This window comes from Podarcis erhardii, assembly GCF_964252035.2.
Source record: "Podarcis erhardii genome assembly, chromosome: 16".
NCBI classification, from domain to species: Eukaryota; Metazoa; Chordata; class Lepidosauria; order Squamata; family Lacertidae; genus Podarcis; species Podarcis erhardii.
In genome coordinates, this window is record NC_138514.1 from 28,498,845 (window position 1) to 28,522,317 (window position 23,473).

The following is a 23,473-nucleotide window of genomic DNA, read 5'->3' on the forward strand; positions in this document are numbered from 1 at the left end:
ATATAATGCAATCAATGTGCGTGGTGCTTTAGAGTAACAACCAGAATGCTTGTTCTCTGCTCCAAGGTGCTTACAATCTAAAATATGGCATAGAGAAGAGCGGAGGAAGATGAAGGCAAGAGTGAACCAGGTGGGAGAGGGGAGATGCTTTTGGTTCAGTTACACATACCAGGGCTTAGTTTCAGGAGGAATAGAGGACTACACAGTTGTTCCAAAGGCTTCATAGGGGAAATTCTTGGTTACATGGAGGGGAAAGAGCAAACAAAGGATTTGAGGAAGTGGTTTGAGAGAGAGGTGACGCTTCCCGTAATTTACTCCAGACTTAGATATAGCTAGTCTACTGGGGTGGCCAAATCTTCACCCCTCCCTTGGCCCCCATGAACTGGATGCACTGTATTGAAGGTAAAAGCATCTTTTACAGATTATGGTTGGCTTCTTTAGGCTAGGCTTTAAAAGTTGCTTTAATTTTTTAAAATTTAATTTTTTAAGTCTTTTTTTTTTTTTAAAGCTTCGTACATTGCCTTGAGTGTCCTTTTAAAAATAAAAGTACTGAATAAAACAAAGCATGCTTGATGCAGGAAATATAACTGTGACATCTGTGATTGTTGCTGTATGTATGAGGCTGGTTTTTTTTTAGTAATTTCCAGCCACTTAGGCTTCGATTAAAAAGGCAAAAGGGGACAGGTTTGCATATAATTTGTGCTAGGCTAATTTTATGTATAGGCGTGAATTTAGAAATAATTCTTGTAACAATTGGAGATACAGGATACATTATTTGTGTGGATATAAGCCCAATGTGCTTGCTGTGACTGGTTTGCTGTCTGCTGTCTAGGTGCAAATTGCTGTCAGTCTTAAAAGCTTCTCCTGCTCTCCCTTCCTAGGGTTCTGTACCTTTAAACCAGACTTGGAGCGGGCAGCTCTCCAAACAGGGCAGCTTTACTCTGCAAAATAGGGTGCATGGCCCCCCTATAGGTCGACCAATCCATGTTGGAACTGGGGCAGCACCCTTCATCTCTAGCAAATAGTCACCAGGGCAGCCCTGTGTGAGGCATACAACAGTAGTGCAGCTTTGAGGTTACAAAGGTGCTAACATTTGCTCTTTTTATTTTTTTGACCCGAAAGGCTCACCCTTGGTTAAAATACAGTCATACCTTGGTTCTCGAATGGCTTAATTCTCGACCGTTTTGGCTCCCGAACGCCGCAAACGAGGAATTCACTATTCCGGTTTGTGAACTATTTTGGGAAGCCGGACATCCAATGGGGCTTCCGATTGGCTGCGGGAGGTTCCTGCAGCCAATCACAAGCCGCGCTTTGGTTTCTGAACATTTTGGAAGTTGAACGGGCTTCCAGAACAGATTCCGTTTGACTACCAAGGTACGACTGTACACCTGAAGTTTCTTAGTTCGCTGAAAAACATCAGTAAGGAAAGGGTGTGTGTTATGTGTTGGGTGTTTTCGCTCTGTTGCCCTGGGGTCAACCAGCTGAGCTTCTCATGGATGAGTGAATCCCATCCATCACGTCAGCAATATCTGAAGGGGAGGAATCGGGGAACGATGGGAAGACCTTCTGTGTATTAATGTAGAAGGAAGAGCTGATCTCTCAACGCCTTGTGACCTGGTTGGCTAGCTGTGTCTTGTCTGATGGAAAATCTGCCTGACAAGGAAGAGTTCAGCTGTCACTCTCGCTTAGTTCCAGGAGTAGAAAGAGGTGTGGAACAGCAATTGGGTGGGAGTATGCAGAGCTGAAACCTGCTGTTAATTGTTACCAAGGGGTCTCCTAGGAAAAGGGTGGCTTGCTTTTTTCCAGCTGAGGGCTGCATTGACCCACAGTTGACTCTCTGAGGGCCATGTGTCAGAGTGGGTGTGGCCAACTTTATTATTATTATTATCATTATTTAATTATAGTTGGGGGGGTTGTTTTGAAGTGGTCAAGAAATATCTTTTCACATCATAGCAGGGGCCTATGGGAGTGGTCAGTTATTACAGTGGTACCTCAGGTTAAGAACTTAATTTGTTCCAGAGGTCCGTTCTTAACTTGAAACTGTTCTGAACCTGAAGCACCACTAATGGGGCCTCCCGCTGCTGCTGCACGATTTCTGTTCTCATCCTGAAGCAAAGTTCTTAACCCAAGGTACTATTTCTGGGTTAGCAGAGTCTGTAACCTGAAGCGTATGTAATCCAAGGTACCACTGTATTTTTAAATGATTTCAACTTTCTCTTTTTTTTTTTTAAGATAAATGGGGGAGGTTGGGTATTGTCAGGTGCTGTTGCGGTTGCTCGAGAGTAAGCAGGCCTGTGCTTAACAGGCTTTATTTTGGTGCAAACTATTTACAGTGAAGAGCTCCAAGGCTCATGTCTGGCTCAATCGCTAGCAGAATCCGGGAGTGGTCTTTTTTTGTACCTCTCCCAACCTTTTCCGCCCCTCCCTGCGCCTCAGACTACTGCGCATGATGGGCAATGGCAAGGAGCGGCGTTAAGGCTCTCACTAGCATCCTCTGGTCCTTGCACCTCTTCTCCATTGGAGGTGGGGCTTTCATCCTCTCCGGAAGAGGAACTGCTTCACAAGACTTTTGGAGGCTCCCTGTAACACAACTGCCCTTCTATTTCTCGCCTCTGAGCTGATGGCAGTTCCCTGACAAGTATTGACCAGTAAGTCAATGAAAACCAATAACAACAATAATAACAATAAACAGTTTACAGTTATACCCAAATTAAAATAACCACCAACCCCAACTAAACATTTAACCAACACCAACTCGCCAAAAACATAACAGAGGAACCAAAATTTTAGCAATTTAAAACACTGTAAAACATTTTAGCCAGTTGCCCCAGCCCACGAGTTGTTCCAGCAATGTCCCTCTGGCCTCTCAGGAGCCTCTTTTAGCTGTTCAAGGTGAGTCTGGGCTCTGCCCCCTAGGCCAGGTGGAAATGGGCCTTCAGCAGGAAGCGGTCTTCCTTCTAACACTCACAGTGGTAGGTGTGTGGAAGGCTCCTTAGGTTTCATCCAGACTGACCCCCCCTTCCCCCCAAAATGCATTTGAGTCAGCCGAGCTACATCTCCCATCATCCCTGGCCATTGGCTGTGCTGGCTGGGCTTGATGAGAGTTGCAATTGAGCAGTATTCACAGTTGTATTGGGTAACTTGTCAAAACACATCCATATCTGTACGATGGTGGAAGCAGGTAGAAAAGGCAGCGAAGGAGCCCTGGAGGTTGCTTCTGCTTTGCATCAGCAAAATGTCAATGCCACTCTGAATTCCCTTCCCCACTAGGCTCTTTGTAAATTTGTTAGCCGAACCTTGAATGGACCTCCTCCTTCCTCCCCTCACTACACGCTTTTACCTAGATTTTTGTCTCGTGGGCTTCAGTGCCTGCTTTTTGCCCAGTCAGCTCGAAAGGTTATCCCCGGTCAAAGTAGATGTGTGTGTGTGTGTGTGTGTGTGTGTGTGTGTGTGTGTGTTCATGCCCCCCCCCCCAATTGCTGATGCTTCAATCTTTGCATTTGGGAAAAAAAAAGGTTTCTGGAGAGCTCTGTGCATTAATGATGATGACATTTGAAAGCATTTTTTGTTCCAGCACTTAAGTTAGCATTGACCCCTGGAAAAAGGAATGAGCATGTTTACGTACAACTCTAATGTCATGTGTACAGGCAAATTGTCTCCTCCCTCAATTAAATCTAAATTGTTCATGGAAGCTCTTTGCAGGCAAGGAGACTGCACATGAAACATGGTTGACCCAGTGCAGGGCAGCTGTGAAGAAGGCAAATTCCATGCTACAGATCATTAGGAAAGGAATCGAAAACTGCTGATATCATAATGCCATTATACAAATCTATGGTCTGACTACTTGGCATACTGTGTATAGTTCTGGAAAGGTTTAAAACAAAAGCAAAATGACCCAAGGGGTTAATGCTGACTCCCCTGTGAGGAAGGATGGCAGCATTTTGGACTTCTTGGTTTGGAGAAAATGGTGACATTATAGAGATGTGTAAAATTATTCATGGCATGGAGAGAGTGAATAGAGCAAGGGTCATCAAACTTTTTCAGCAGGGGGCTGGTCCACTGTCCCTCAGACTTTGTGGGGGGCTGGACTATATTTTGAAAGAAAGAAAAAACGAACAAATTCCTATGCCCCACAAATAACCTAGAGATGCATTTTAAATAAAAGGACACATTCTACTCATGTAAAACACGCTGATTCCCGGACCGTCCGCGGGCTGGATTTAGAAAGCGATTGGGACAGATCCGGCCCCTGGGCCTTAGTTTGCCTACCCATGGAATAGAGGAAAGCTTTTCTTCCCCTCTGCTAACGCTAGAACCCATGGACATTCAATGCAGCTAAACACTGGAAGGTTCAGGATCGATAAAAGGAAGGGCTTCTTCCTGCATCACAGAGTTAAACTGTGGAACTCCCTCCCACATGAAGCACTGATGGCCACCAACTTAGATGCCTTTAAAAGAGGATTAGACGAATTAATGGAGGAGGAGGCGGCTATCAATACTGACTAGCCGCGGTGGCTGTGCACTGTCTCCGGAGTTGGAGGCAGCAAAAACAAGCCTTCTAAGGAACACCAGTTGCTAGAAACCGCAGGACAGGAACGTGCTCTGTTTGCAGGCTTCCAACAGGCATCTGGTTGGCCACTGTAAGAACAGGAGGCTGGACTAGATGGGTTGTTGGCGTCATCCAGCAGGCTCTTCTTATGTGGTCAAGGGCCATGCACTTCGGTGGTGCTACATAAATGAGGTTTGCAAAGTTGCCCCTGAAAGATCCATGCAACTACGTTCAGATCTGCCCTTTGATGCCTCTCGCAACTTCTGACTTTCTGAGGACTCTCCTCTCTGGAGTCACTGACATAGTTGGGGCTTGAATTTGTGTGCTCTGCGTTACTTATCGTTTGCCACATCTTGGAATACTCAAGCGTCTCTTTATTAAAAATAGTTTCTGGCAAGGACAGCTGGGAATTTGAAACAGCCTGACTCAACCTGTGGAACTTGAAAAGGCTTTAAAAAACCAAAAAACCCACACCTCTGTCAATATGATTAGTTGTCTGACAATTATGAGGAGAGGCACTGTTACCTTTTCACCAGTGGGGGCGTACATCACATGAGATTCTCCAACATAATACAGTGGTACCTCGGGTTAAGTACTTAATTCATTCCGGAGGTCCGTTCTTAACCTGAAACTGTTCTTAACCTGAAGCACCAGTTTAGCTAATGGGGCCTCCTGCTGCCGCTGCACCGCCGGAGCACAATTTCTGTTCTCATCCTGAAGCAAAGTTCTTAACCCAAGGTACTATTTCTGGGTTAGCGGAGTCTGTAACCTGAAGCGTATGTAACCCAAGGTACCACTATATTTTGTTGGATTTCTTAAAAAATAGCTGCCTTGATTTGCCTAACAGGGATAAGCTGACAGGTCATAATGCACCATAAAGCAACAAACAAGCAAGGATGGTAAGTAGCCAGGGAGAATGGGAGTTGTAGTTCAGCAATACTTGGAGGGCCTTCGGTTCCCCACACCAGATTTGGAAAGCTAGAGGCATATTCCAGGCATAATAATATTTTTTTTATTATTTATACCCCGCCCATCTGGTTGGGTTTCCCCAGCCACTCTGGGCCGCTTACAGGACATATAAAACATAATGCAACTTCAAACATTAAAAATCTCCCTGCCTTCAGACGTCTTCTAAAAGCCAGATAGTTGTTTATTTCCTTGACATCTGGTGGGAGGGCGTTCCACGGGGAGGGTGCCACTACCGAGAAGGCCCTCTACCTGGTTCCCTGTAACTTCACTTCTTGCAGTGGGGGAGCCTCCAGAAGACCATTTGAGCTGGACGTCAGTGTCTGGGCTGAGTGATGCGGGTGGAGACGCTCCTCAAAGCCATGCTGGGGGAGGGTGGCTTGGGGAGAGTCCCAGGGGACAGAGAGAGACTTGAAGACCACAGCGCCTGTGCCTGAAGTTCCCCAGCCCGTTTGCTATTCTTGCCCTCTTCACACACGTCATGCACCGATAAAGTTTTCGTTTATTGCTTTGATAGTGTGCCTTTCCTCCAAAGAGCTACGGGTGGTGGTGTACATGACTCGCTTGCTCACCATATTATCCTCACAACAACCCTTTGAGGGATGTTAAGCTGAGAGCTGGTGGCTGCCTAAGGGTCACCCAGTGAACTTCATGGCTGAGGTGGGCAGGTGGGATTTGAACCCTGATCTTCAAGGTCCTAGTCCAACACTCTAACTGTTACACTGGCTTAATGCTCATTTTTGTGCATTCACACAAGGGATGTATTCCCCCTCACCTCTCAGAGCTTTTGTAACCGAAGGTTACCTGAGGGGTTACCTTTCCTCATATGAACCTGTCCAGTTGCTGTCCACCTCTGCCCCAGTGGATAACCTCTTCCGCTCACCTAAGAGTTGCTTTCTGGCTTAGCGAATTAGCATTTGCGAGAGGAAAGTGACCCCCAAATTCAGCGCCGTTCTTCGGTTTGAACAATGTCTTTTAACATGGCCTTATAGTGTTTATTTGATACAGCATGTATCTTCCTCAATCATGCTTTTTATTTTTTAATTTTATATTGTGAACTGCCCTGAGATCTATGAATGAATTGATGTAATTAATAATAATAATAAATAATATCAGCCTCTGTAATCCAGCTCTCAGTTCTACCAGTGTATGTGAGGCGGGTGGAACCAGAGGTTAGCCCTCTTCTGCTGTTCCCCTCTATCTTGGGAATACCTTCTCCCCCGAAACATCTACTCATTCCATTTTTGGTTTAGGTGCCAGGTGAAAACGTTTTCTTTCATTTCCTTTTTGCTCAGGCTGTTTTATGCGCTTGAGGGTTCATGCTGGCACTCTGATCTTACTTTATTGCTCTGCTTTGTCTTGTTTTATTGTAAATCCGTTGACTTGTTTTTAAACTGTGACTTTTATTGTTTTGTCATGAGCTGCTCCAAGAACATTTGCTGAAGAGCATCCTGTAAATATTTCAAGTGAGCGAAACAGAGATGCAGAGGCAGGGGGAGAGAGGCGGCCAGAACCCCTGAAGGGAAATTGAATGTAGCAAGCCCAGCCAACCAAATTGATTAATAAGGCATTTCCAAAAGGCGAGAACAGGGGTGTTGTTGCAGAAAACAGGAACAGATTGCGCAAAATAGAGGCTGTTCCTGGTAAACAGTGACAGTTGGGAGCCTGTGTGACTCACACATGCCTGCCTTCCCCTTCCAGCATTGTGGAGAGGTGAATGTGTGTTTGAAGCCTCAGCACTGAACCAAGAGGTCTCCGTTGTCTGTTCCAGCATACAACAGATATTTCTGGACATCTTTAGCCCAGAGTCCTTCTCAGTGCCGACTAGTTACTCCTAATTCTTTATGTCTGGCACTTACTGGTTCTTCCAAGGCACTCCAAGCCACAATAAAATGTTTGGGGTTTCTCTGTTGCTTTACGGTGGATCAACCTCAAACCGATACCAACCAGTGGCTTTCCTGATCACTGCCAAGAGTTTCCCACTAGGCAGGAGATTCTGTCCGTCCCATGGCCCATTAGCAAAGCTGTCCACAAACCTTCCTTTCCAGAGTCTCTTTAGCCAAACTGAGTTAACCACTTCCCAAGGAAGAGTAGGCTTTGTGATGCTGATTTATTTCTGATCTTGGGAGAGCTACATCAAAAGTTACCGTGGCCTGGAAACTCTCTTGAAATTCTGAGTGTATGTTCTGACCATCAGACAGCAAAGGACGGGTGACGAGAGAGTTTCCCCATGTGCGTTGAGTTGCCTGCTCACTGTGTAACCACGTTGTACTCATCTAGGGTGTCCATGAGTCAAGGCCGGACTACTGTGGCTGTCGTTCCCAAAATAGGGCCCCACTTCTCCCCAAAAGGAACACATGAAATAAAGTACCGCAAAGTAAGTCGTACGGTATCTTAGCAAATTTATTATGGGACAATTTTTTGTGGACTGGAGACAATACTAGGGATGGGGACAGCACCCACCCAACCCATGGCCTCAATTCCATGGGTCCTGAATCAGGTTGGCTTGCCTTGGGCCGACCTAGGGATCACTCACTGTGCCCTGGATCCAGTCCCAAAGGAATCTCTTAAATATACAGCTGGGACGGGGGTCAATTCTACACCACCTAGAAAGGAGAGTTGGGCACTGGCTCCTACCTTCTTTTGGAAGATGAAGCCAGAGGTCAGGGTAGGTTTTGATTTAAAAGTGCTTATATTGATGTTTAGAGCCCTATACAGCTCTGGACTGCATTATGTCAAAGACTGCCTTTCCCCATACGAACCAACCCTTGTGATCTTCATCAGATGTCCTTCTCTGTGCGTTCCACCTGAGAGAGTGTGAAGGAAATGGGCCTTTTCAGTGGTGGCCCCCTCATTTGTAGAAGGCTCTCCCAAGGGATAAATGCCTGGTGCCATCCTTGTCCACCTTTAGGGGCCTGGCTAAATAATGTTGTCTCTTACAGTGATTCTCACCTCTTGGTGGAGTGGGCCACACTTGTTCATATTAATAAGTTGCTGTATGAGCATTTTATATGTTCTATATTGTTCGTCGCTCTGATTCCCCACCCAGCCACCGGTTTTAAATAGCTTTTTACGTGTTGCATTTTACCTTGTCAAGTTGCTTTGAGAATTTTTACTGTATAAAGCGACTGATAAATGCAGGTAACAATAATACTCTTTGCATGCTTGGGTGGGGGATGAAGAGGGATGCATCACGGTGACGAAGCTAGCCTACTGCACAAAAGATAACATTCATAATCATTCTTCTTCCAGTTTTTGCCACGCGAATGCCATCTGGCTCTTGGAAGGCAGTCCAGAAGGCAATGTGGCCCTCGGGCTAAAAAAAAGGTTCTGCCTCCCTGCAATAGCTCTAACCGGGTGGTTGTGTGGTGTCGAACAGGACTGCCTATCTCTCACTGTCTCTTTCTTGCCTTTGGGCAGTTTGCCAGCAGGTGGAATGGACCAGTCATGAATGGTGATGCCTTTTGTCAAGATCCTCCCTCCCAGCTTCCCGACTGGAGGGAATTCTGTGAGCTGCACGCCCAGGCCGCTGCAGTGGACTTTGCCCAAAAGTTCTGCCAGTTCCTGAAGGAGAATCCACACTACGACACCCCCGGGGCAGAGACCTCCTTCTCCCACCACTTTGCCGCCAACTTCTTGGACATCTTCAGCTTGGAAGTCAACAGGGTGTTCGTTTCCAATTCCCCCACCAAATACAACATCGTGCCATTTGTCGGGCTTCAGAACTGCCACATGCCTTACGGGCAGGACCTCCTGCCGAGGAAGGAGCAGGCCTCCACAGAGTCCCTCGACAGCATGGACAACCCCGTCTCCTCCGGCAGGTATCTGAGCCAATCACAGCAGGTCCAGGCCCGGAAGGTCTCCTCCTACGGCCAATCCCGGAGTTCGGAGGATGTCTCTGTCCACGCCACCTCCAAGCCGAAGTTCAAGAAAGGCTTTTCCCTGAGGAATATGAGCTTGTGCGTGGTGGATGGCATGAAGGAGATGTGGCACAGGAGGTCTTCCCCGGAGCCCGGTGCAGAAGCCACACAAAGCAGGCGGTCCGACAGGGAACACTGCCCTCCCGGGAACAAGGAGCATGGCGATTCCAGGGAGAAATGGACCCACAAGCTGCGCCTTTCGAAGGGGCAGTCTTCCAAGGTGGATCTGGTGGACATTCAGAGGGAAGGGACCCTCCGCTACATGGTCGCTGACGATACGAACTGTGTGGGGAGTTCTCAGTGGCAAAAGTGTCGGTTGTTGCTAAGGAAAGCTGTGAAGATGGAGGGAGAAAAGTTCCTTCTCGAGTTTTACGTTCCTCCCAAGGTAAGGACTTCCGTAGCTAAAACCTGCCTTTCATATGTGTGTATTGGCTTTGTTTGTTTGCTTTTATTTCAGTGGGGTGAGCGTCGGATTGCAGGTGCAGAGAAGCCAACTAACCAGAGGACAGAGATCGGGAAGCCGAATGCTTCTCTGCACTCAAAGTGAACTTTCACCCTAAGAAGGGTGAAAGGAATCATCATTCTGCAGTCTACCTCCAGTTGAAATGGCTTGTATCTGAGTCTTCTTCTTTGGCGATCACTCAGGGATGCGGGTGGCGCTGTGGGTTAAATGACAGAGCCTAGGACTTGCCGATCAGAAGGTCGGCGGTTCGAACCCCTGCGACAGGGCAAGCTCCCGTTGCTCGGTCCCTCCTCCTGCCAACCTAGCAGTTCAAAAGCACATCAAAGTGCAAGTATATAAATAGGTACCGCTCCGGCGGGAAGGTAAACGGCGTTTCTGTGCACTGCTCTGGTTCACCAGAAGCAGCTTAGTCATGCTGGCCACATGACCCGGAAGCTGTATGCCAGCTCCCTCGGCCAATAAAGCGAGTTGAGCACCGCAACCCCAGAGTCAGCCACGACTGGACCTAATGGTCAGGGGTCCCTTTACCTTTACCATAGTTGAGTAAGATTGACTTCCATGAACCTGATCTTAACAGTGAGTCCGTAAGTGACTGCGGCGGCCAATTCTGGATCCACACATCCTTCCACAGTGGGGACATAGGTTTCTGGGCGGGAGTTGGTCACGGTGAGGGTTTGCCAAGCATGCCTTCCTCTTAGCATGTTTCTCCCTTTCGTTCTGAGTTTGTCCATGACACCTTTGGTAAAGGCTGTTCTCCACTTGGAGCACTCACAGGCCAGTGTTTCCCAATTGTCAGTGTTTATACTACATTTTTAAAGATTTGCCTTGAGAGAGTCTTTAAACCTCTTTTGTTGACCACCAGCATTATGCTTTCCATTTTTAAGTTTGGAATAGAGTAGTTGCTTTGGAAGACAATAATTAGGCATCCAAGCAACATGACCAGTCCAAATAAGTTGATGTCAAAGAATCATTACTTCAACATTGGTGATCTTTGTTTCTTCCAGTACACTGACGTTAGATCACCTGTCTTCCCAAGTGATGTGTAAAATTTTTCGAAGACACTGTTGATGGAATTTTTCAAGGAGTTGGAGATGGCACTTACAAGGAGTTTTAGGCAATTTTTCAAGGAGTTGGAGATGGTCCATGTTTCACAACATACAGTAAGGTTACTTGGGTGCCAATTTTAAATAGTAGTTCTTACAATGACCAGCTGGCATAGAAACAGCTCGGGGACAGGAGGTGCCTGATAGAGCTGGCTTTTCAGCTGAGCTCATGGAACAAGCCCCTTTTGTCATCTCTCCCACAGCCCGATGGAATGACTGGGTGCTGCCAGGTGGCAATTGCGACTGACCATGAAGGCAGAGCATAGCCATTGTGGCTAGCAGGCCGTCGACAGCCTTCTCCTCCATGAATTTCTCCAATCCTTGTTTTTAAAGCTATCCAGGTTGGTGGCCATCACTGCCTGCTGTGGGACTGATTTCCATAATTTAACTAAGCGCTGCATAGTTTTCTATTATTTTTTGTTCGCATTGTATTGTTTTGCTGATGCTCTTTGCCACTCTGGGCTCCTTTTGGGAGGAAGGATGGAACGGAACCCTAATGAAATCGATAAATATACATAATCCTGTATACTGAGTCAGGCCCTTGGCCAGTGTTGTTGGCTCAGAAGGCCGTGGTTCTGCAAGGTCCCAGGCCAAAGTCTCTTCCAGTGCTGGAGATCCTTTTACTGGAGTATTGAGCCAGCTTGCTCCCTTGAGTACCCGGGGGCCCATTTCCTTCCTAAAAGGCTGCATGTAAAAGCAAAAGGAATTACTGCCAGCCAGGCTGGTGCTTTGTCTTTTGTTGAATCCTTTCCTGTCTTATTTTTTCCACATCTTGTGTGTGTGCGCTCGTGCTTTATTATCCTTAATCGATTGTCTCTCTAAAAGTCTGGGAAGTGGCAGTAGATAAGAAGCTTGTTCATGCCTCCCCCCCCCCCGCCCTTTGTAGCTTGTTTCCAGATGTCATTTTCTCTCACAATTGCTCCGTTATATATGCCTAAAAGTTTCCCCTTCCGCCTACACAACAACCTGGTGCCTTCCAGTTTTGGACTACAACTCCCATGAGTCTCAGTCAGCACAGTCATGCTAAGTGACTTGTGAGAGGGGGTCCAGTTTCTTGTAGCGCTACAAGCTAAGCAGGTCTGGATCTAGTCTGGCACCCATGGGCACCATGTTGCGTAAGGATGCCTTCCTTGGGTGTCCTCAGGCAGGAGGCCCTTGGACCTTGCGGAAATTTTGTTTGGCCACTCCCTCTGGCTTCTGTGGTTTCAGTAGGCATCTGTTGCCCACAGGTTCAAATATATATTTTTAGCCAGAGAGGCTGAGCTGCGCAGGGAATTCCAGTGCGGCCTTAAACATGTGGGAGGCAAATCCAAGCAGTGATAAAAATAACAGAAACAATGGGGGCTATCAGCTTGCTTTTTTAAAAAAAGGAAAATACAAGTTAGGATTTTCAGGGGAGCTGAATTCTATTATCGTTGGGGAAGGGTTACAGCTCAGTAATGGAGTGATGCTTTGCATGCAGAAAGGACCCAAGTTAAATCACCAATGACATCTCCCAAGTGGGGAGAGCTGCTGTGTGAGAGATCCCTGTCTGGAAACATTGGAGTAGACCAGGGCTATGCAATGCAGAGCTAGACAGACCCTTGATCTAATTCTGTATAAGGAAGCTTCCTATGTCCCTATAGCCTTCCGGTGTCTTTCCACACACCCTGCAGTTTCTCTTGGTATCGAGAAACCGCTCTGTGACCGCAGCGGCTTATTTGCTGCTGATTTGTGGAGCGTGTTTCCTTTTTGGCCATTCTCTGGATTTCTTGCTAGACCAGCTGTTGTGACAGCTGGGTGTGAAACAGACAGCAGCCGTACGCGGTTTCATGCCTACAGCCTGTGTGCCTGCTCCGGGTTCAAGCATAGCCTTGCACGAAACCTTCCCTCGCTCATCACGGCGTCTCTGTAAATTGAGCCGAAGGGAATTTGTCACTCTGCAGGGGGGGACCGGACAAGGGCGCATGGAAAATCCCATTTCGGTGAAACCCTTTTATGGTGCCTGCTCTCTGGCTGTTGCCAAACAAGCAAGAGATCTTCTTTCCATTCATTCCCTTCTAACCTTTCTCCCATCCCCAAGGAGGAGGTCGTGGACCGGTTGCTTAAAGCAGCTCTCTGGGCCAGTGCTTAATTTATCCCTAGGAAAAGAGAAGTGTGGACTGAAGCCCCCTCCCCTCTTTCACACACCCCTCCACACACACAAACTTTGCTAAACTGGAAGCTCTTCTCCCTAAAAACTCTGTTACTTTTGTTTTCCTACTACTTTGGTGCTTATGCTGAGACCCTACCTACCCACCAGAGTGGTGCATGCTCTAATTATCTCCTGCTTGGACTACTGCAATGCACTCTATGTGGGGCTACCTTTGAAGGTGACCTGGAAACTACAACTAATGCAGAAGGCGGCAGCTAGACTGGTGACTGAGAGTAGCCGTCGAGACCACATCACACCGGTCCTGAAAGACCTGCGTTGGCTCCCAGTACGTTTCCGAGCACAATTCCAAGTGTTGGTGCTGACCTTTAAAGCCCTAAATGGCTTTGGCCCAGTATACCTGAAGGAGCGTCTCCCCACCACCACCATTCAGGTCAAGCTCCAAGGGCCTTCTGGCAGTTCCCTCACTGCGAGAAGTAAGGTTACAGGGAACCAGGCAGAGGGCCTTCTTGGTAGTGGCTCCTGCCCTGTGGAACGCCCTCCTATCAGATGTCAAGGAAATAAATCATTACCTGACTTTTAGAAGACCTCTGAAGGCAACCCTGTTTAGGGAAGTTTTTAATATTTGATGTTTTATCGTGTTTTTAATACTCTGTTGGAAGCTGCCCAGAGTGGCTGGGGAAACCCAGCCAGATGGGTGGGGTATAAATAATAGATGGTGATGATGATGCTACACTCAAGCAGTTCACAAGAAAGCATGGGGGTGGGAAACAACCAAAAGTATAAATACATTGATCAAAGTGTTTTATACTCGGGGCTTCTACTTTTCCTTGCGGTACTCGTCGACTCTGCCTAACCCTATCAACCCCTCCACCCGCCACTGCGTCCTGGCTTCTTGCAGATCCAGGATTGTGATGCTGCTCCTATGGAGACTGTGCGATGACAGCCTTACACTTCTATGTATATAGAACGACATACTACCACCCTATAAAAGACATTTCAAAACAGTTTCACAATATTTTCATACTAAATGAGTGACTTCCTCTGAACTAGCAGGTGAAGATGTAGTAGATTGTTCAGTGGCATCGGTGTAGAACATTTTTCTGTTCTAGGTGGCAAGTGGCAAAAGCCTTCCTCTGGCAACTTGGTCAAAGTGTCCCATGGGGGCTCTTGTTACTTGCCGATGAGGAGATTGGTGTGCACCTGATTAAGAGGAATCACAGAATCCCAAAATTGTAGAGTTGGAAGATATCTATTTCATATTGTCCAAGGTTCTAGGTTCTCTATTTCCCGGCTGCTGTTGCACATAATTGACAGTGAACCAGTTTGGCCAGGGGAGATGCAAAATGTCCTGGCATTATAACACAGGTAAGTTCCACTTGACATTGCAAAGAGAAAAGGAGTGACATGTCTGGTTGCTGTTTTCGGTAGCAGCGCTGCATTTCTTGTGGTCACCCACTGAACGTTGCTGGATAGGCAGTTTATACATGCTCAGAGACATTGCCCTCTTCAGCTAGCAGGTGCTATAAAAGAAATTAAAGATAGTACTCCTGTTGGGCATTTGGAAATAGAATATACAAAACAAAACAAAAACCACCAACCCACTCATATTTCATTTATGTTACCATGGAGGATACGATTTCAGGGCTGAAAATGTGAGTCCTGGATGTGAATATTTATTTATTTATTTGTTGTCACACTCCATTATATTATCACTGTCCATCATCAACAACAGAGTTCAGAATAAAAAATACATTAAAAAACGAAAAACAACAACAGAGCTCAGTTTTCTATGAATACAATTTACTGGGCGTAAGCCACATTGAATGAATGGGATTGGGGAAAAATAGCTGCCTCCAGCAGATCACTCATTCTGATCAGACTGCTCAGGAGAACACCTTCCTGGGGGGGTGAAGTCCATCTTAGCTTATCTGTACCAGCGCACCTCTCTCTCTCTCTCTCTCTCTCTCTCTCTCTCTCTGTGTGTGTGTGTGTGTGTGTGTGTGTAAAAAGCCTTTTATATTTCCTCTTACAATCTTTTGCCCTTCCTTAGCTCTTTGTGGCTGCTTTTACCTTTTTTATTAATGGGAGTTTTTGAATAGTTAATTTCTGTTTAAAGACTTTAAAAAAAAAAGAAGAAGTTTAGAAATGTAAAATTATTGCTGATGTTGGAACACAGCCGTGTGTGAAAATATGTAAATGAAATGTTCCCTGTTCCTCCTCCTATTTCCCAGTGGGTGCTGTACTTTTAATTAAAAGATTCTGGCATCGCTGGAGAAGATTAGGGAAATCGCATTTTTAATAACGTTGCCTTCATGTGAACAGCCTTCCTTCCTGTGAACAAGCCTCTGCTATCTCCTGAGGAAAACTATTATTTCTAAAACAATTGTCATATACTTTTTTTGTTTTTTTAACTCCCTTTCTCTTTTGGCCTCCAGGCTTCCAAAGCGAAGGTCAGCATCCCTCTGTCGGCCATTATCGAGGTGCGCACGACTATGCCCTTGGAGATGCCAGACAAGGACAACACCTTTGTGCTTAAGGTAAGGCACCTTAGGTAGAGAAGCCCCCTGTCGTAGCCTTGTGTTTGCCACATCAGCCACTGGTGCCTACTTTCTTTATTTGCAGTCAGCAGTCCATTAAACTAAGGTTACCAGATTTTTTCTTTTTTTAAAAAAAAAATATTTTTTATTGATTTTAACATCTAAATTATAAAATGTACCACAAAATTTATCACTTATACAATCTTTTTAGACTTCCATCAGCACCTCTGATGATCCACCGTTTTAACCACTTCTTATGCATTTCTTAACTTTCTATTGCCTTTACATCTCTTAACAATTACAGATAGGTAGCCGTGTTGGTCTGCCATAGTCAAAACAAAATAAAAAAATTCCTTCCAGTAGCACCTTAAAGACCAACTAAGTTAGTTCTTGGTATGAGCTTTCGTGTGCATGCATGCACACGAAAGCTCATACCAAGAACTAACTTAGTTGGTCTTTAAGGTGCTACTGGAAGGAATTTTTTAATTTTGTTTTGATCTCTTAACAAATCATCCTTCCCCTTCTCCATTTTTGCAATTCTTCCAATAATACTCCTCGCAAAACTTCTTGCAAACCTACAAACGTTGTCTGATCTTCACAGATACTTTTCAAATAGTCCGTAAATTTACTCCAGTCTTCCATGAATTTCTGGTCCCACCGGTTTCGAATCCTTCCTCTTAGTTTATCTAGTTCTGCATAGTCCATTAACTTCATCCTCCATTCTTCAATCATCAGTAATTCTTCTTGCTTCCATTTTTGGGCCAATAATATTTTTGCTGCTGTTATTGCATATAAAAAGAGCTTACATTCCTTTCTATTTATATCACTCCCAACAATGCCCAGTAAAAATGCTTCTGGTTTCTTTATAAATGTATATTTCAACATTTTTTTCATCTCATTATATATCATCTCCCAGAAGCATTTCACCTTTTTACATTGCCACCAAGGTTACCAGATTTTTTTCAATGAATCTGGGGAAACTTTTCAACTTCAATGGATTTTGTATGGGGACTGATTTGCAAATCCAGGCACCATCCCCGGGAAACGGGGACGTCTGGTAACCTTACATTAAACATGATTCAAACCCAGATCTCCAAGTCTGTCTCACACACCTCCATTTTTGAAAGCCTGTTGCAAAAGGAAGAGGCAGATGCACTGTTTCAAAGCGTTGTCCAGTTTTCGCCCTTCTACCTTCCTTGTGTGATGAGCGCTCCTTTTTTTTTTTTTACCCTTTCATTAAAATTGCACCGCCTGCCTCCCTGTAAGCGCTGAGCTCCCTTTTTTGAAGAGCCAACTCAGGGATGAAACGATGCCCTACGGGCAGACCGGGTTGTCATGGAAACCGGCCTAGCTGCTGCATGAGCAGTTCCTTGGCAAATCAAACTTATGCAAACTTCCATCCAAGCACTCTGTCAGGGTGGACAAAAGGCACTTTTGTGATGAACGAAAACGTTGACATTTGCTTTGTGTTTGCACAAATGGATTTGGGGGAATGGATTTCGTTTGTTTCTGGTTTTTGGAGGTCCTCCCCCCCCCCCCCAAATCCAAATTAATTTTCCAGCTTCCTGAATTTATAGAGAGCATGCATGGGGTGAGGATAAGATGCAGAGAGGCCTGGAGATGAGAGATGAGGTGGGGCATCTTACTGGCTAAATTTACTTTTCTCAATCTTCCTGCCCCAGTCCAGCAACAATCATTGGTGAATTATTGCCTTTGCATCAGTTGAAATTCGAAGCCAAAACGAGACGTGACGTGGTTGGCCTTTGCATTGTTATTCTTTTTAACGGTTTATAAAAAGATTTATATACCACGAAATGGACAAAAACCTCAAAGCAGTTTACAGAGAACAATATAAAATATTCATTAAAAATACCAGTAAACACCTTTAATTCCCTTAACACAGCATTCCTGTTTTAAAGATTCTGATAAATGTGCACAATTTAGGGGCTGGGAATCCAAGGGTATTTTTAGACCATCAAGCGCACCCCAGCTTTTAGAAAAACTGGAGGATGTGACACCTTCATGGTTCCTGCTAGTTCAAATTCACTTGTCTGCTAGACATATAGTTCATACAGGGGATTCAGTGAGATAGTTGGCATTCTTTGAAAACTTACATATTTCTGGGGGAAATCTCAAGAGTGGAATCGTATCATTTATAAAGGTTTGCGGTCATGTTCCATGAAATCTAATGTGAGTTTAAAAGCTTTTGGGGAAGATTACTTGGGACTATCAGTGATAAGTCTTTGCAAAGTGGTATGGCAGAAACCCCTATTAAGGTTTTTTTTTTTTTTTCAAAGTTAAGGGATCTATGATAAAAGTGGTGCTGAGGTGCTATTCTACTCATGTGAAATTGGTTCACATGGACCCAGGGTCTTCCAACAAGTGTTGGAGAGGTCGTCTAGGGTTGGGTACTTCCTTTCACATGTGGTGGAGTTGCTCCATGGTACACTCTTTTTGGATGAGGGTTGTTTTTTAAAAAATATTTTTTATTGATTTACAACACAAATATACAATTTTATCCAATCTTTGACAAACAAATTCTCTTTTTTGGACTTCCCTCAGCTTCTCTGTCAATCATCCATCTCTGCCTCTTGGTTACGCATTCCTTTCTTAGCATTGTCATTAATCTTCCCTCCCACTACTCTTATTTCTTTTTAACAATACATCTCAGCTTTCACAGTGCTTCTTGAAATTCCACTAACGTTGTTTGAACATCACATGTGCTTTTTGGATGAGGGTTTTGCCTCGCCCCCAATTCTTCTGTTGCCTCTCAGGTTATTCCTTAAAACCCCAGTCTCAACTCTGTTTTCTGTTTTTCCTGAGGACATGAATCAAGTAATTTTGTTGCTTTTAGCAGCAGCCAAAATAGAACCACTCCTCTATTTTTACATTAGAAGGTTGTTGGTGGTGTAAAGTTTGGAAATTGGCTGTGCAAGAGAAATTGACCCAAAAGAACAAGCTTAGCCGGAGCAAAAAAAGAGGATAAATTTGAGGAAACTTGGTCTCTTTTAACCTTTCTAACCCAACCTGTACTAGCCATCCACTAAATGACCATCTTCCTTTGGCGGGGTCAGACCATATTTCCAGATATTAAGATTTTATTATCCTCATAAATCTCATCCTACCACTGTATTTTCTTGTCTAGTGGATTTTTTCTTTCCGTTTTGCTTTTGCTGTCAGATATAATCCCTATGTTTGCACATACTGTGCTTAAAATATCTATTGTCTCTTTCCTTGTTTATTTCTTTTTATGGTTAGTATTATGTTAATATTGAAAATTAATTTAAAAATGCATTAAAAAAACCAGTAACACCAAACCTTACACACACACACACACACACACACACACACACAGAGTCCTGGAACCGTTTGAAAATTAAGGCGCAGCTTCTGATTGGCTGCAGGAAGCCATTTATCTGTACAGCTTCTAGGCTAGGATGGAGGAAGTTGGGGAGTCAAACCAAGTTTGCCTCACCACACTTTAAACTCCCTAGGCAGACCCCGACCCCTTCCGTCTCCTACCCAGGTTTCAACCTGTCATTTAGGTGAGGGAACGTCATCCCTTCCCTCACCTCACATGTATTTCTCTTTGGGGGGCATGTTGCTCCCCTCAAAACAAAGCCTCCCTTCTGGACCACACACCTGAACATCTACCTTTCTCTCAGCCGTATAGTAGAGAAATCTACACAATGAAATTGTGTGTTAGAATTGCATGATGCAGACATGTACCTTCAATAATAAGGGACATGTGAGACTCCAGGTGCTAGCTGGTGGGAGAAACACACTCTTTTCTTGATCTGAGGAATCATTTTATTCCTTCACACTTTTCTAAGGGTGAATCCTGGATCCCGTCGAGTCTTTGCACATGTGTGTGGGAATGTGGAGAGATGAAGGATATCTTTTTGTTTTAAGATACCACAAAGAATGGCTTTCTCTTGTGTTTTTTTCATCCAGGTAGAAAACGGTGCTGAGTATATCTTGGAAACGATTGATTCGTTGCAGAAACACTCCTGGGTGGCAGATATACAAGACTGCATAGATCCTGGGTAAGATGGCAGGGGGCGCTGAGATTGGGTTTGCTGAATGAGTGCCCTTGAAGTTCAGAAAAGCTTGTTGTGTAAATGGCGATAGGCATATGGCAGTACGGCGCTTGTACTGCTCCACAGGGATTTTATTCAGAATATTTTTCAAGATCCTGATTTTCATTAGCCTCTAAATGGTACCCCCCCCCCCAATTAGTGGTAAACATATAGGCATTTTTTTCAGTTTTAAGTATTTTATTCAATGTTGAATCTTCCATACATATCAACACAAAAAAGACAGATTAAACAAACAAAAAAATCTGCAGTTCTCATCCTCCTCCTCAGAACATTGAGAACCAGTAACAAACACTTAGAAATACTCAGTAAAACCTACAATAATCCACATATTTATTCCAACTTAACATGCAAATATTTTGTCTATAACTGTATTCCTTAAACCTTGTATAATAAGCTAACTTTGCCATTATTGTATAGCCGCTCATTTTATTGTGCCATTCTTTGACCATTGGGACTGTTGCCATTCTCCATTTGCCAGCATATAAAATTTTGGCAACTGCTAACAGATTGAGAGATCATTTCCTTATGTACTTTCCATATTGATCCTTCTACATAATTCAGTAGAAATGTTACCGATGAAGAGGAACCACATCACCTAGGCCCTTCATTCCAGCTAGGGCCCTTCTTGAAGCCATGGAGGCTTCTGCTGGAGTCTCCACTCACCTGAGACAGAAGGAGAGATGTTAGCAATATGGGGTTTGTTTATGGTACATGGTCTGGTGCGTCTAAAACAGCTGTTCTTTCATTTGAGAGATCAGTGAATCCAGAACACTGACACTTTTTAAAAAAGAAGATGTATGCATATACTTGCAGAGAGTCACTGGTGCAATATCTTGTATCCAACTGCTTGCTCGTTTCTTCCAGAGACAGTGGGGACGACATCGAACTCTCCTCCTGCACCCAGGGGGCCTGCCTGCCAAGCAGAGTGTCCTCTTGTAGCTGCGAGTTCCTGGCTGGTGGTAACAAGACTTTTACATCAGATTTTAAAATCAGATTTATTTACTTTTTAAAGTGTACACTCTGGCCCCAATAACCCATGCATACTACAAAAAAGAGGCTTTTCTATGATTGGAGAAGTACATTTGGGTGTGTGTTACAAGTTCAAGTTTGTAAGTTTATTGTCCTAGCCAAAGGCCATGACAAACTTGCAGCAATAGTATTAATAAAATAGTACAGAACATACATCCATAATATAGGAGAGAGGATACCAGAGACACAAACAAGCTTAAATCTTACTTGATTTTGGATTAAACCTCCAAATCACCAAAACAACTTACAGCAGTTTTATTTAACTCCCTTTTCCTGGTAGTTTGATAGAGTCTATGTTGCTTGGGGTACACACGCCCATTTCTTATGTCCTGCTATAATCTCCGCTCAAACAGATATCTTAGGATTTAATGAAGCTTTACTCCCTCCCTCCCCCCCCCCAAAAATTCAATAAACGCAGAATGTATACCCATTGGTGACATGATAATACTTGTAACTAAGAATCTGAGCTTGAGCTTGATGTTTTCCTGCTCCCTCCTACTTCCTTTTCCTTTTGTATTGTGTCTCTTACAATGCGAAGCTGAAGGCAGGGACTATATTATCAATGATATTTGTAAGTTGCTCTGGGAACCTTTTCTGGCTGAAGAGTGGGATATAAATGCTAATGACAACATGTGAATTGGAATCATAGCATTGTAGAGTTGGGAGACACCCCTAGGGCCATGTGGTCCAATGCAGGAATTACTTTGCAGAAAAAGAGAGAAGTTGTTTAAAGCCTTGAGAATGGATTTTGGGGTTTTTTTTAAGAGCAGAATTCTTTTTCCAGATACCTCCCGGTTTCAGGACAGATGTGCAGGCTCTGCTGCCCCAGACACTATGCCAAATCCTGCCACTGTTGTCACAGCACCACATGGTCGGATCAGGGACTCTGCAGGAGAATACAGAGCTCATGTCCCATTGGATAACTTCCTACAGACATTGGAGTCATCAGCTACTGGTAGCCATACTGCAGGTACCGTGTTTCCTGGAAGAAATGTGAACAGCTCTCCCTGCTCCCCATAACACTTTTTCCCCCTGTTATTTGGAATTGTGTACTTTGTACTCTGTTGGCCCACTGTTGATACAGGTGGTTCAGTTTTGCTCATTTTCCAGACAGAGTGCTAATTTCATTTCTGGAGCTCTCCCTCCCGGGACAACCCTCAGCTATGGCAAGTTTGGTGTGGCTTCCAATTTGGTTGAACAGGGGAGGTCTAGTGGGGCAGCTGAGTGAGGCAGGTCTTTAATACTGGGCTGGACAAATGAACAGTCTGACCTGGTATCAGGCAACTTGCTATGTCAAATCAAAGCTCTGTCCATGTGTGTGCTGTGCCCAGATCAGTTACACAAGGTTTGCAGTTAAATGGAATAGCATGCATCCTTCCAACAGTTCAGATGGTTTGCTGGTGTGTGTGGGTGCGGGTGTTTGTGTTCTGGCCAATGTTCCTAATTATTTATATTCCACACTTGTACCAATTTTCAGAACTGAAGGTAATCCCAAAGCAAGATCACATGGTTCTGACTCATAGGTTACATTCACCTAAAAATGTGATCTGTGAATTTGGCAAAACACATCTGCCATACAAATACGACTTTCCTCACTGGAGAGCCTGCGCTGTGAAAGTACACCCTCCTGCAGATGTTTTAGGGTGGCCACACTGCTTCATTTCCAATCAGTGCATATCCTGTAAGTTCCTGGTGAAATCCCTTAACTTTTTATAGCTCAGAGGTTCTGGTTTTAGTTTAGTTAGGCTATAGCCCCTCCAAACAGCAATAATGTGTTAGCATTTGGAAAGCACTGCAAAACAAACTACAAGCAGAATAAATCCACCACTGGTGCCTTGCTACTATGTCAAGAACATGCTGCAGAACACACCTTCAATGAAACATCTACCTGCAGGGTCCCGTATCTCACTTCCTTGCAGTAGAATTTGGAGCATAATATTCCAGCATTTGACTTCCTCCTCCTTCTTCTCTCAACTGGGACAGGGGAGGAAAGCGAGACAGAAGCGGAGCTCAACCTTCTGGACTTCCCTTGGTTCCATGGGACGCTATCACGGGTCAAAGCTGCTCAGCTAGTCCTGTTCGGTGGAGCCAGAAGCCATGGGCTGTTTGTCATTCGACAGAGTGAAACACGGCCAGGCGAATATGTGCTGACCTTTAACTTCCAGGGGAAAGCCAAGGCAGGTGACCATTATTCATGAATGGATGGATCTTTGTAACAGAATTTATAACAATATACTCTCAACTGTGGCCCTTCTTCCATGGGAGGTCTGGAGGGTGGCAACATGAGAAGAGACTTTCTATGGCAGCTCCCTGCTTATGGAATTCTCTCCCCAGGAAGGCTCACCTGACACCATCATTGCATAGCTTTAGGTACCAGGCAATAATATGCATTTCCCACCAGGCATGAGTTTGTATGGCTTTTAATCGTCTGGATTGTCTTTTAGATTTTAATGTGGTTTTAATGTATGCATTTTTAAATATATTCTAAGTCACTTTGAGTTACCTTGGTAGAAAAGTGATCAATACATTTAATAAATAAAGCAAAAGTGCTGCTTGATTGTATGCAAAACCTCTAAGCAGTTTACAGACATAAATATAAAACAAACATTAAAATCAGTAATTATTATTAATATTTGAAATAGAATTAAAATTGGCAATAGCCCAAAGCAGAC

General features: G+C 44.5%; 1 protein-coding gene across 2 annotated transcripts in view; it reads left to right on the forward strand.

The window, feature by feature from the left end:
* Positions 1 to 23,473, forward strand: part of SH2B2 (SH2B adaptor protein 2) — a 50,049-nt gene that overhangs the window by 22,437 nt on the left and 4,139 nt on the right. For both annotated transcript variants that reach the window (XM_081843521.1, XM_081843520.1), the window contains 6 exons: positions 8,936 to 9,820; positions 15,571 to 15,672; positions 19,627 to 19,718; positions 20,637 to 20,731; positions 21,586 to 21,771; positions 22,785 to 22,978. In XM_081843521.1, coding sequence (XP_081699647.1) covers positions 8,963 to 9,820; positions 15,571 to 15,672; positions 19,627 to 19,718; positions 20,637 to 20,731; positions 21,586 to 21,771; positions 22,785 to 22,978 — 1,527 coding nt within the window. In that variant the 5' untranslated portion in view covers positions 8,936 to 8,962. The remainder of the gene's footprint in view (positions 1 to 8,935; positions 9,821 to 15,570; positions 15,673 to 19,626; positions 19,719 to 20,636; positions 20,732 to 21,585; positions 21,772 to 22,784; positions 22,979 to 23,473) is intronic.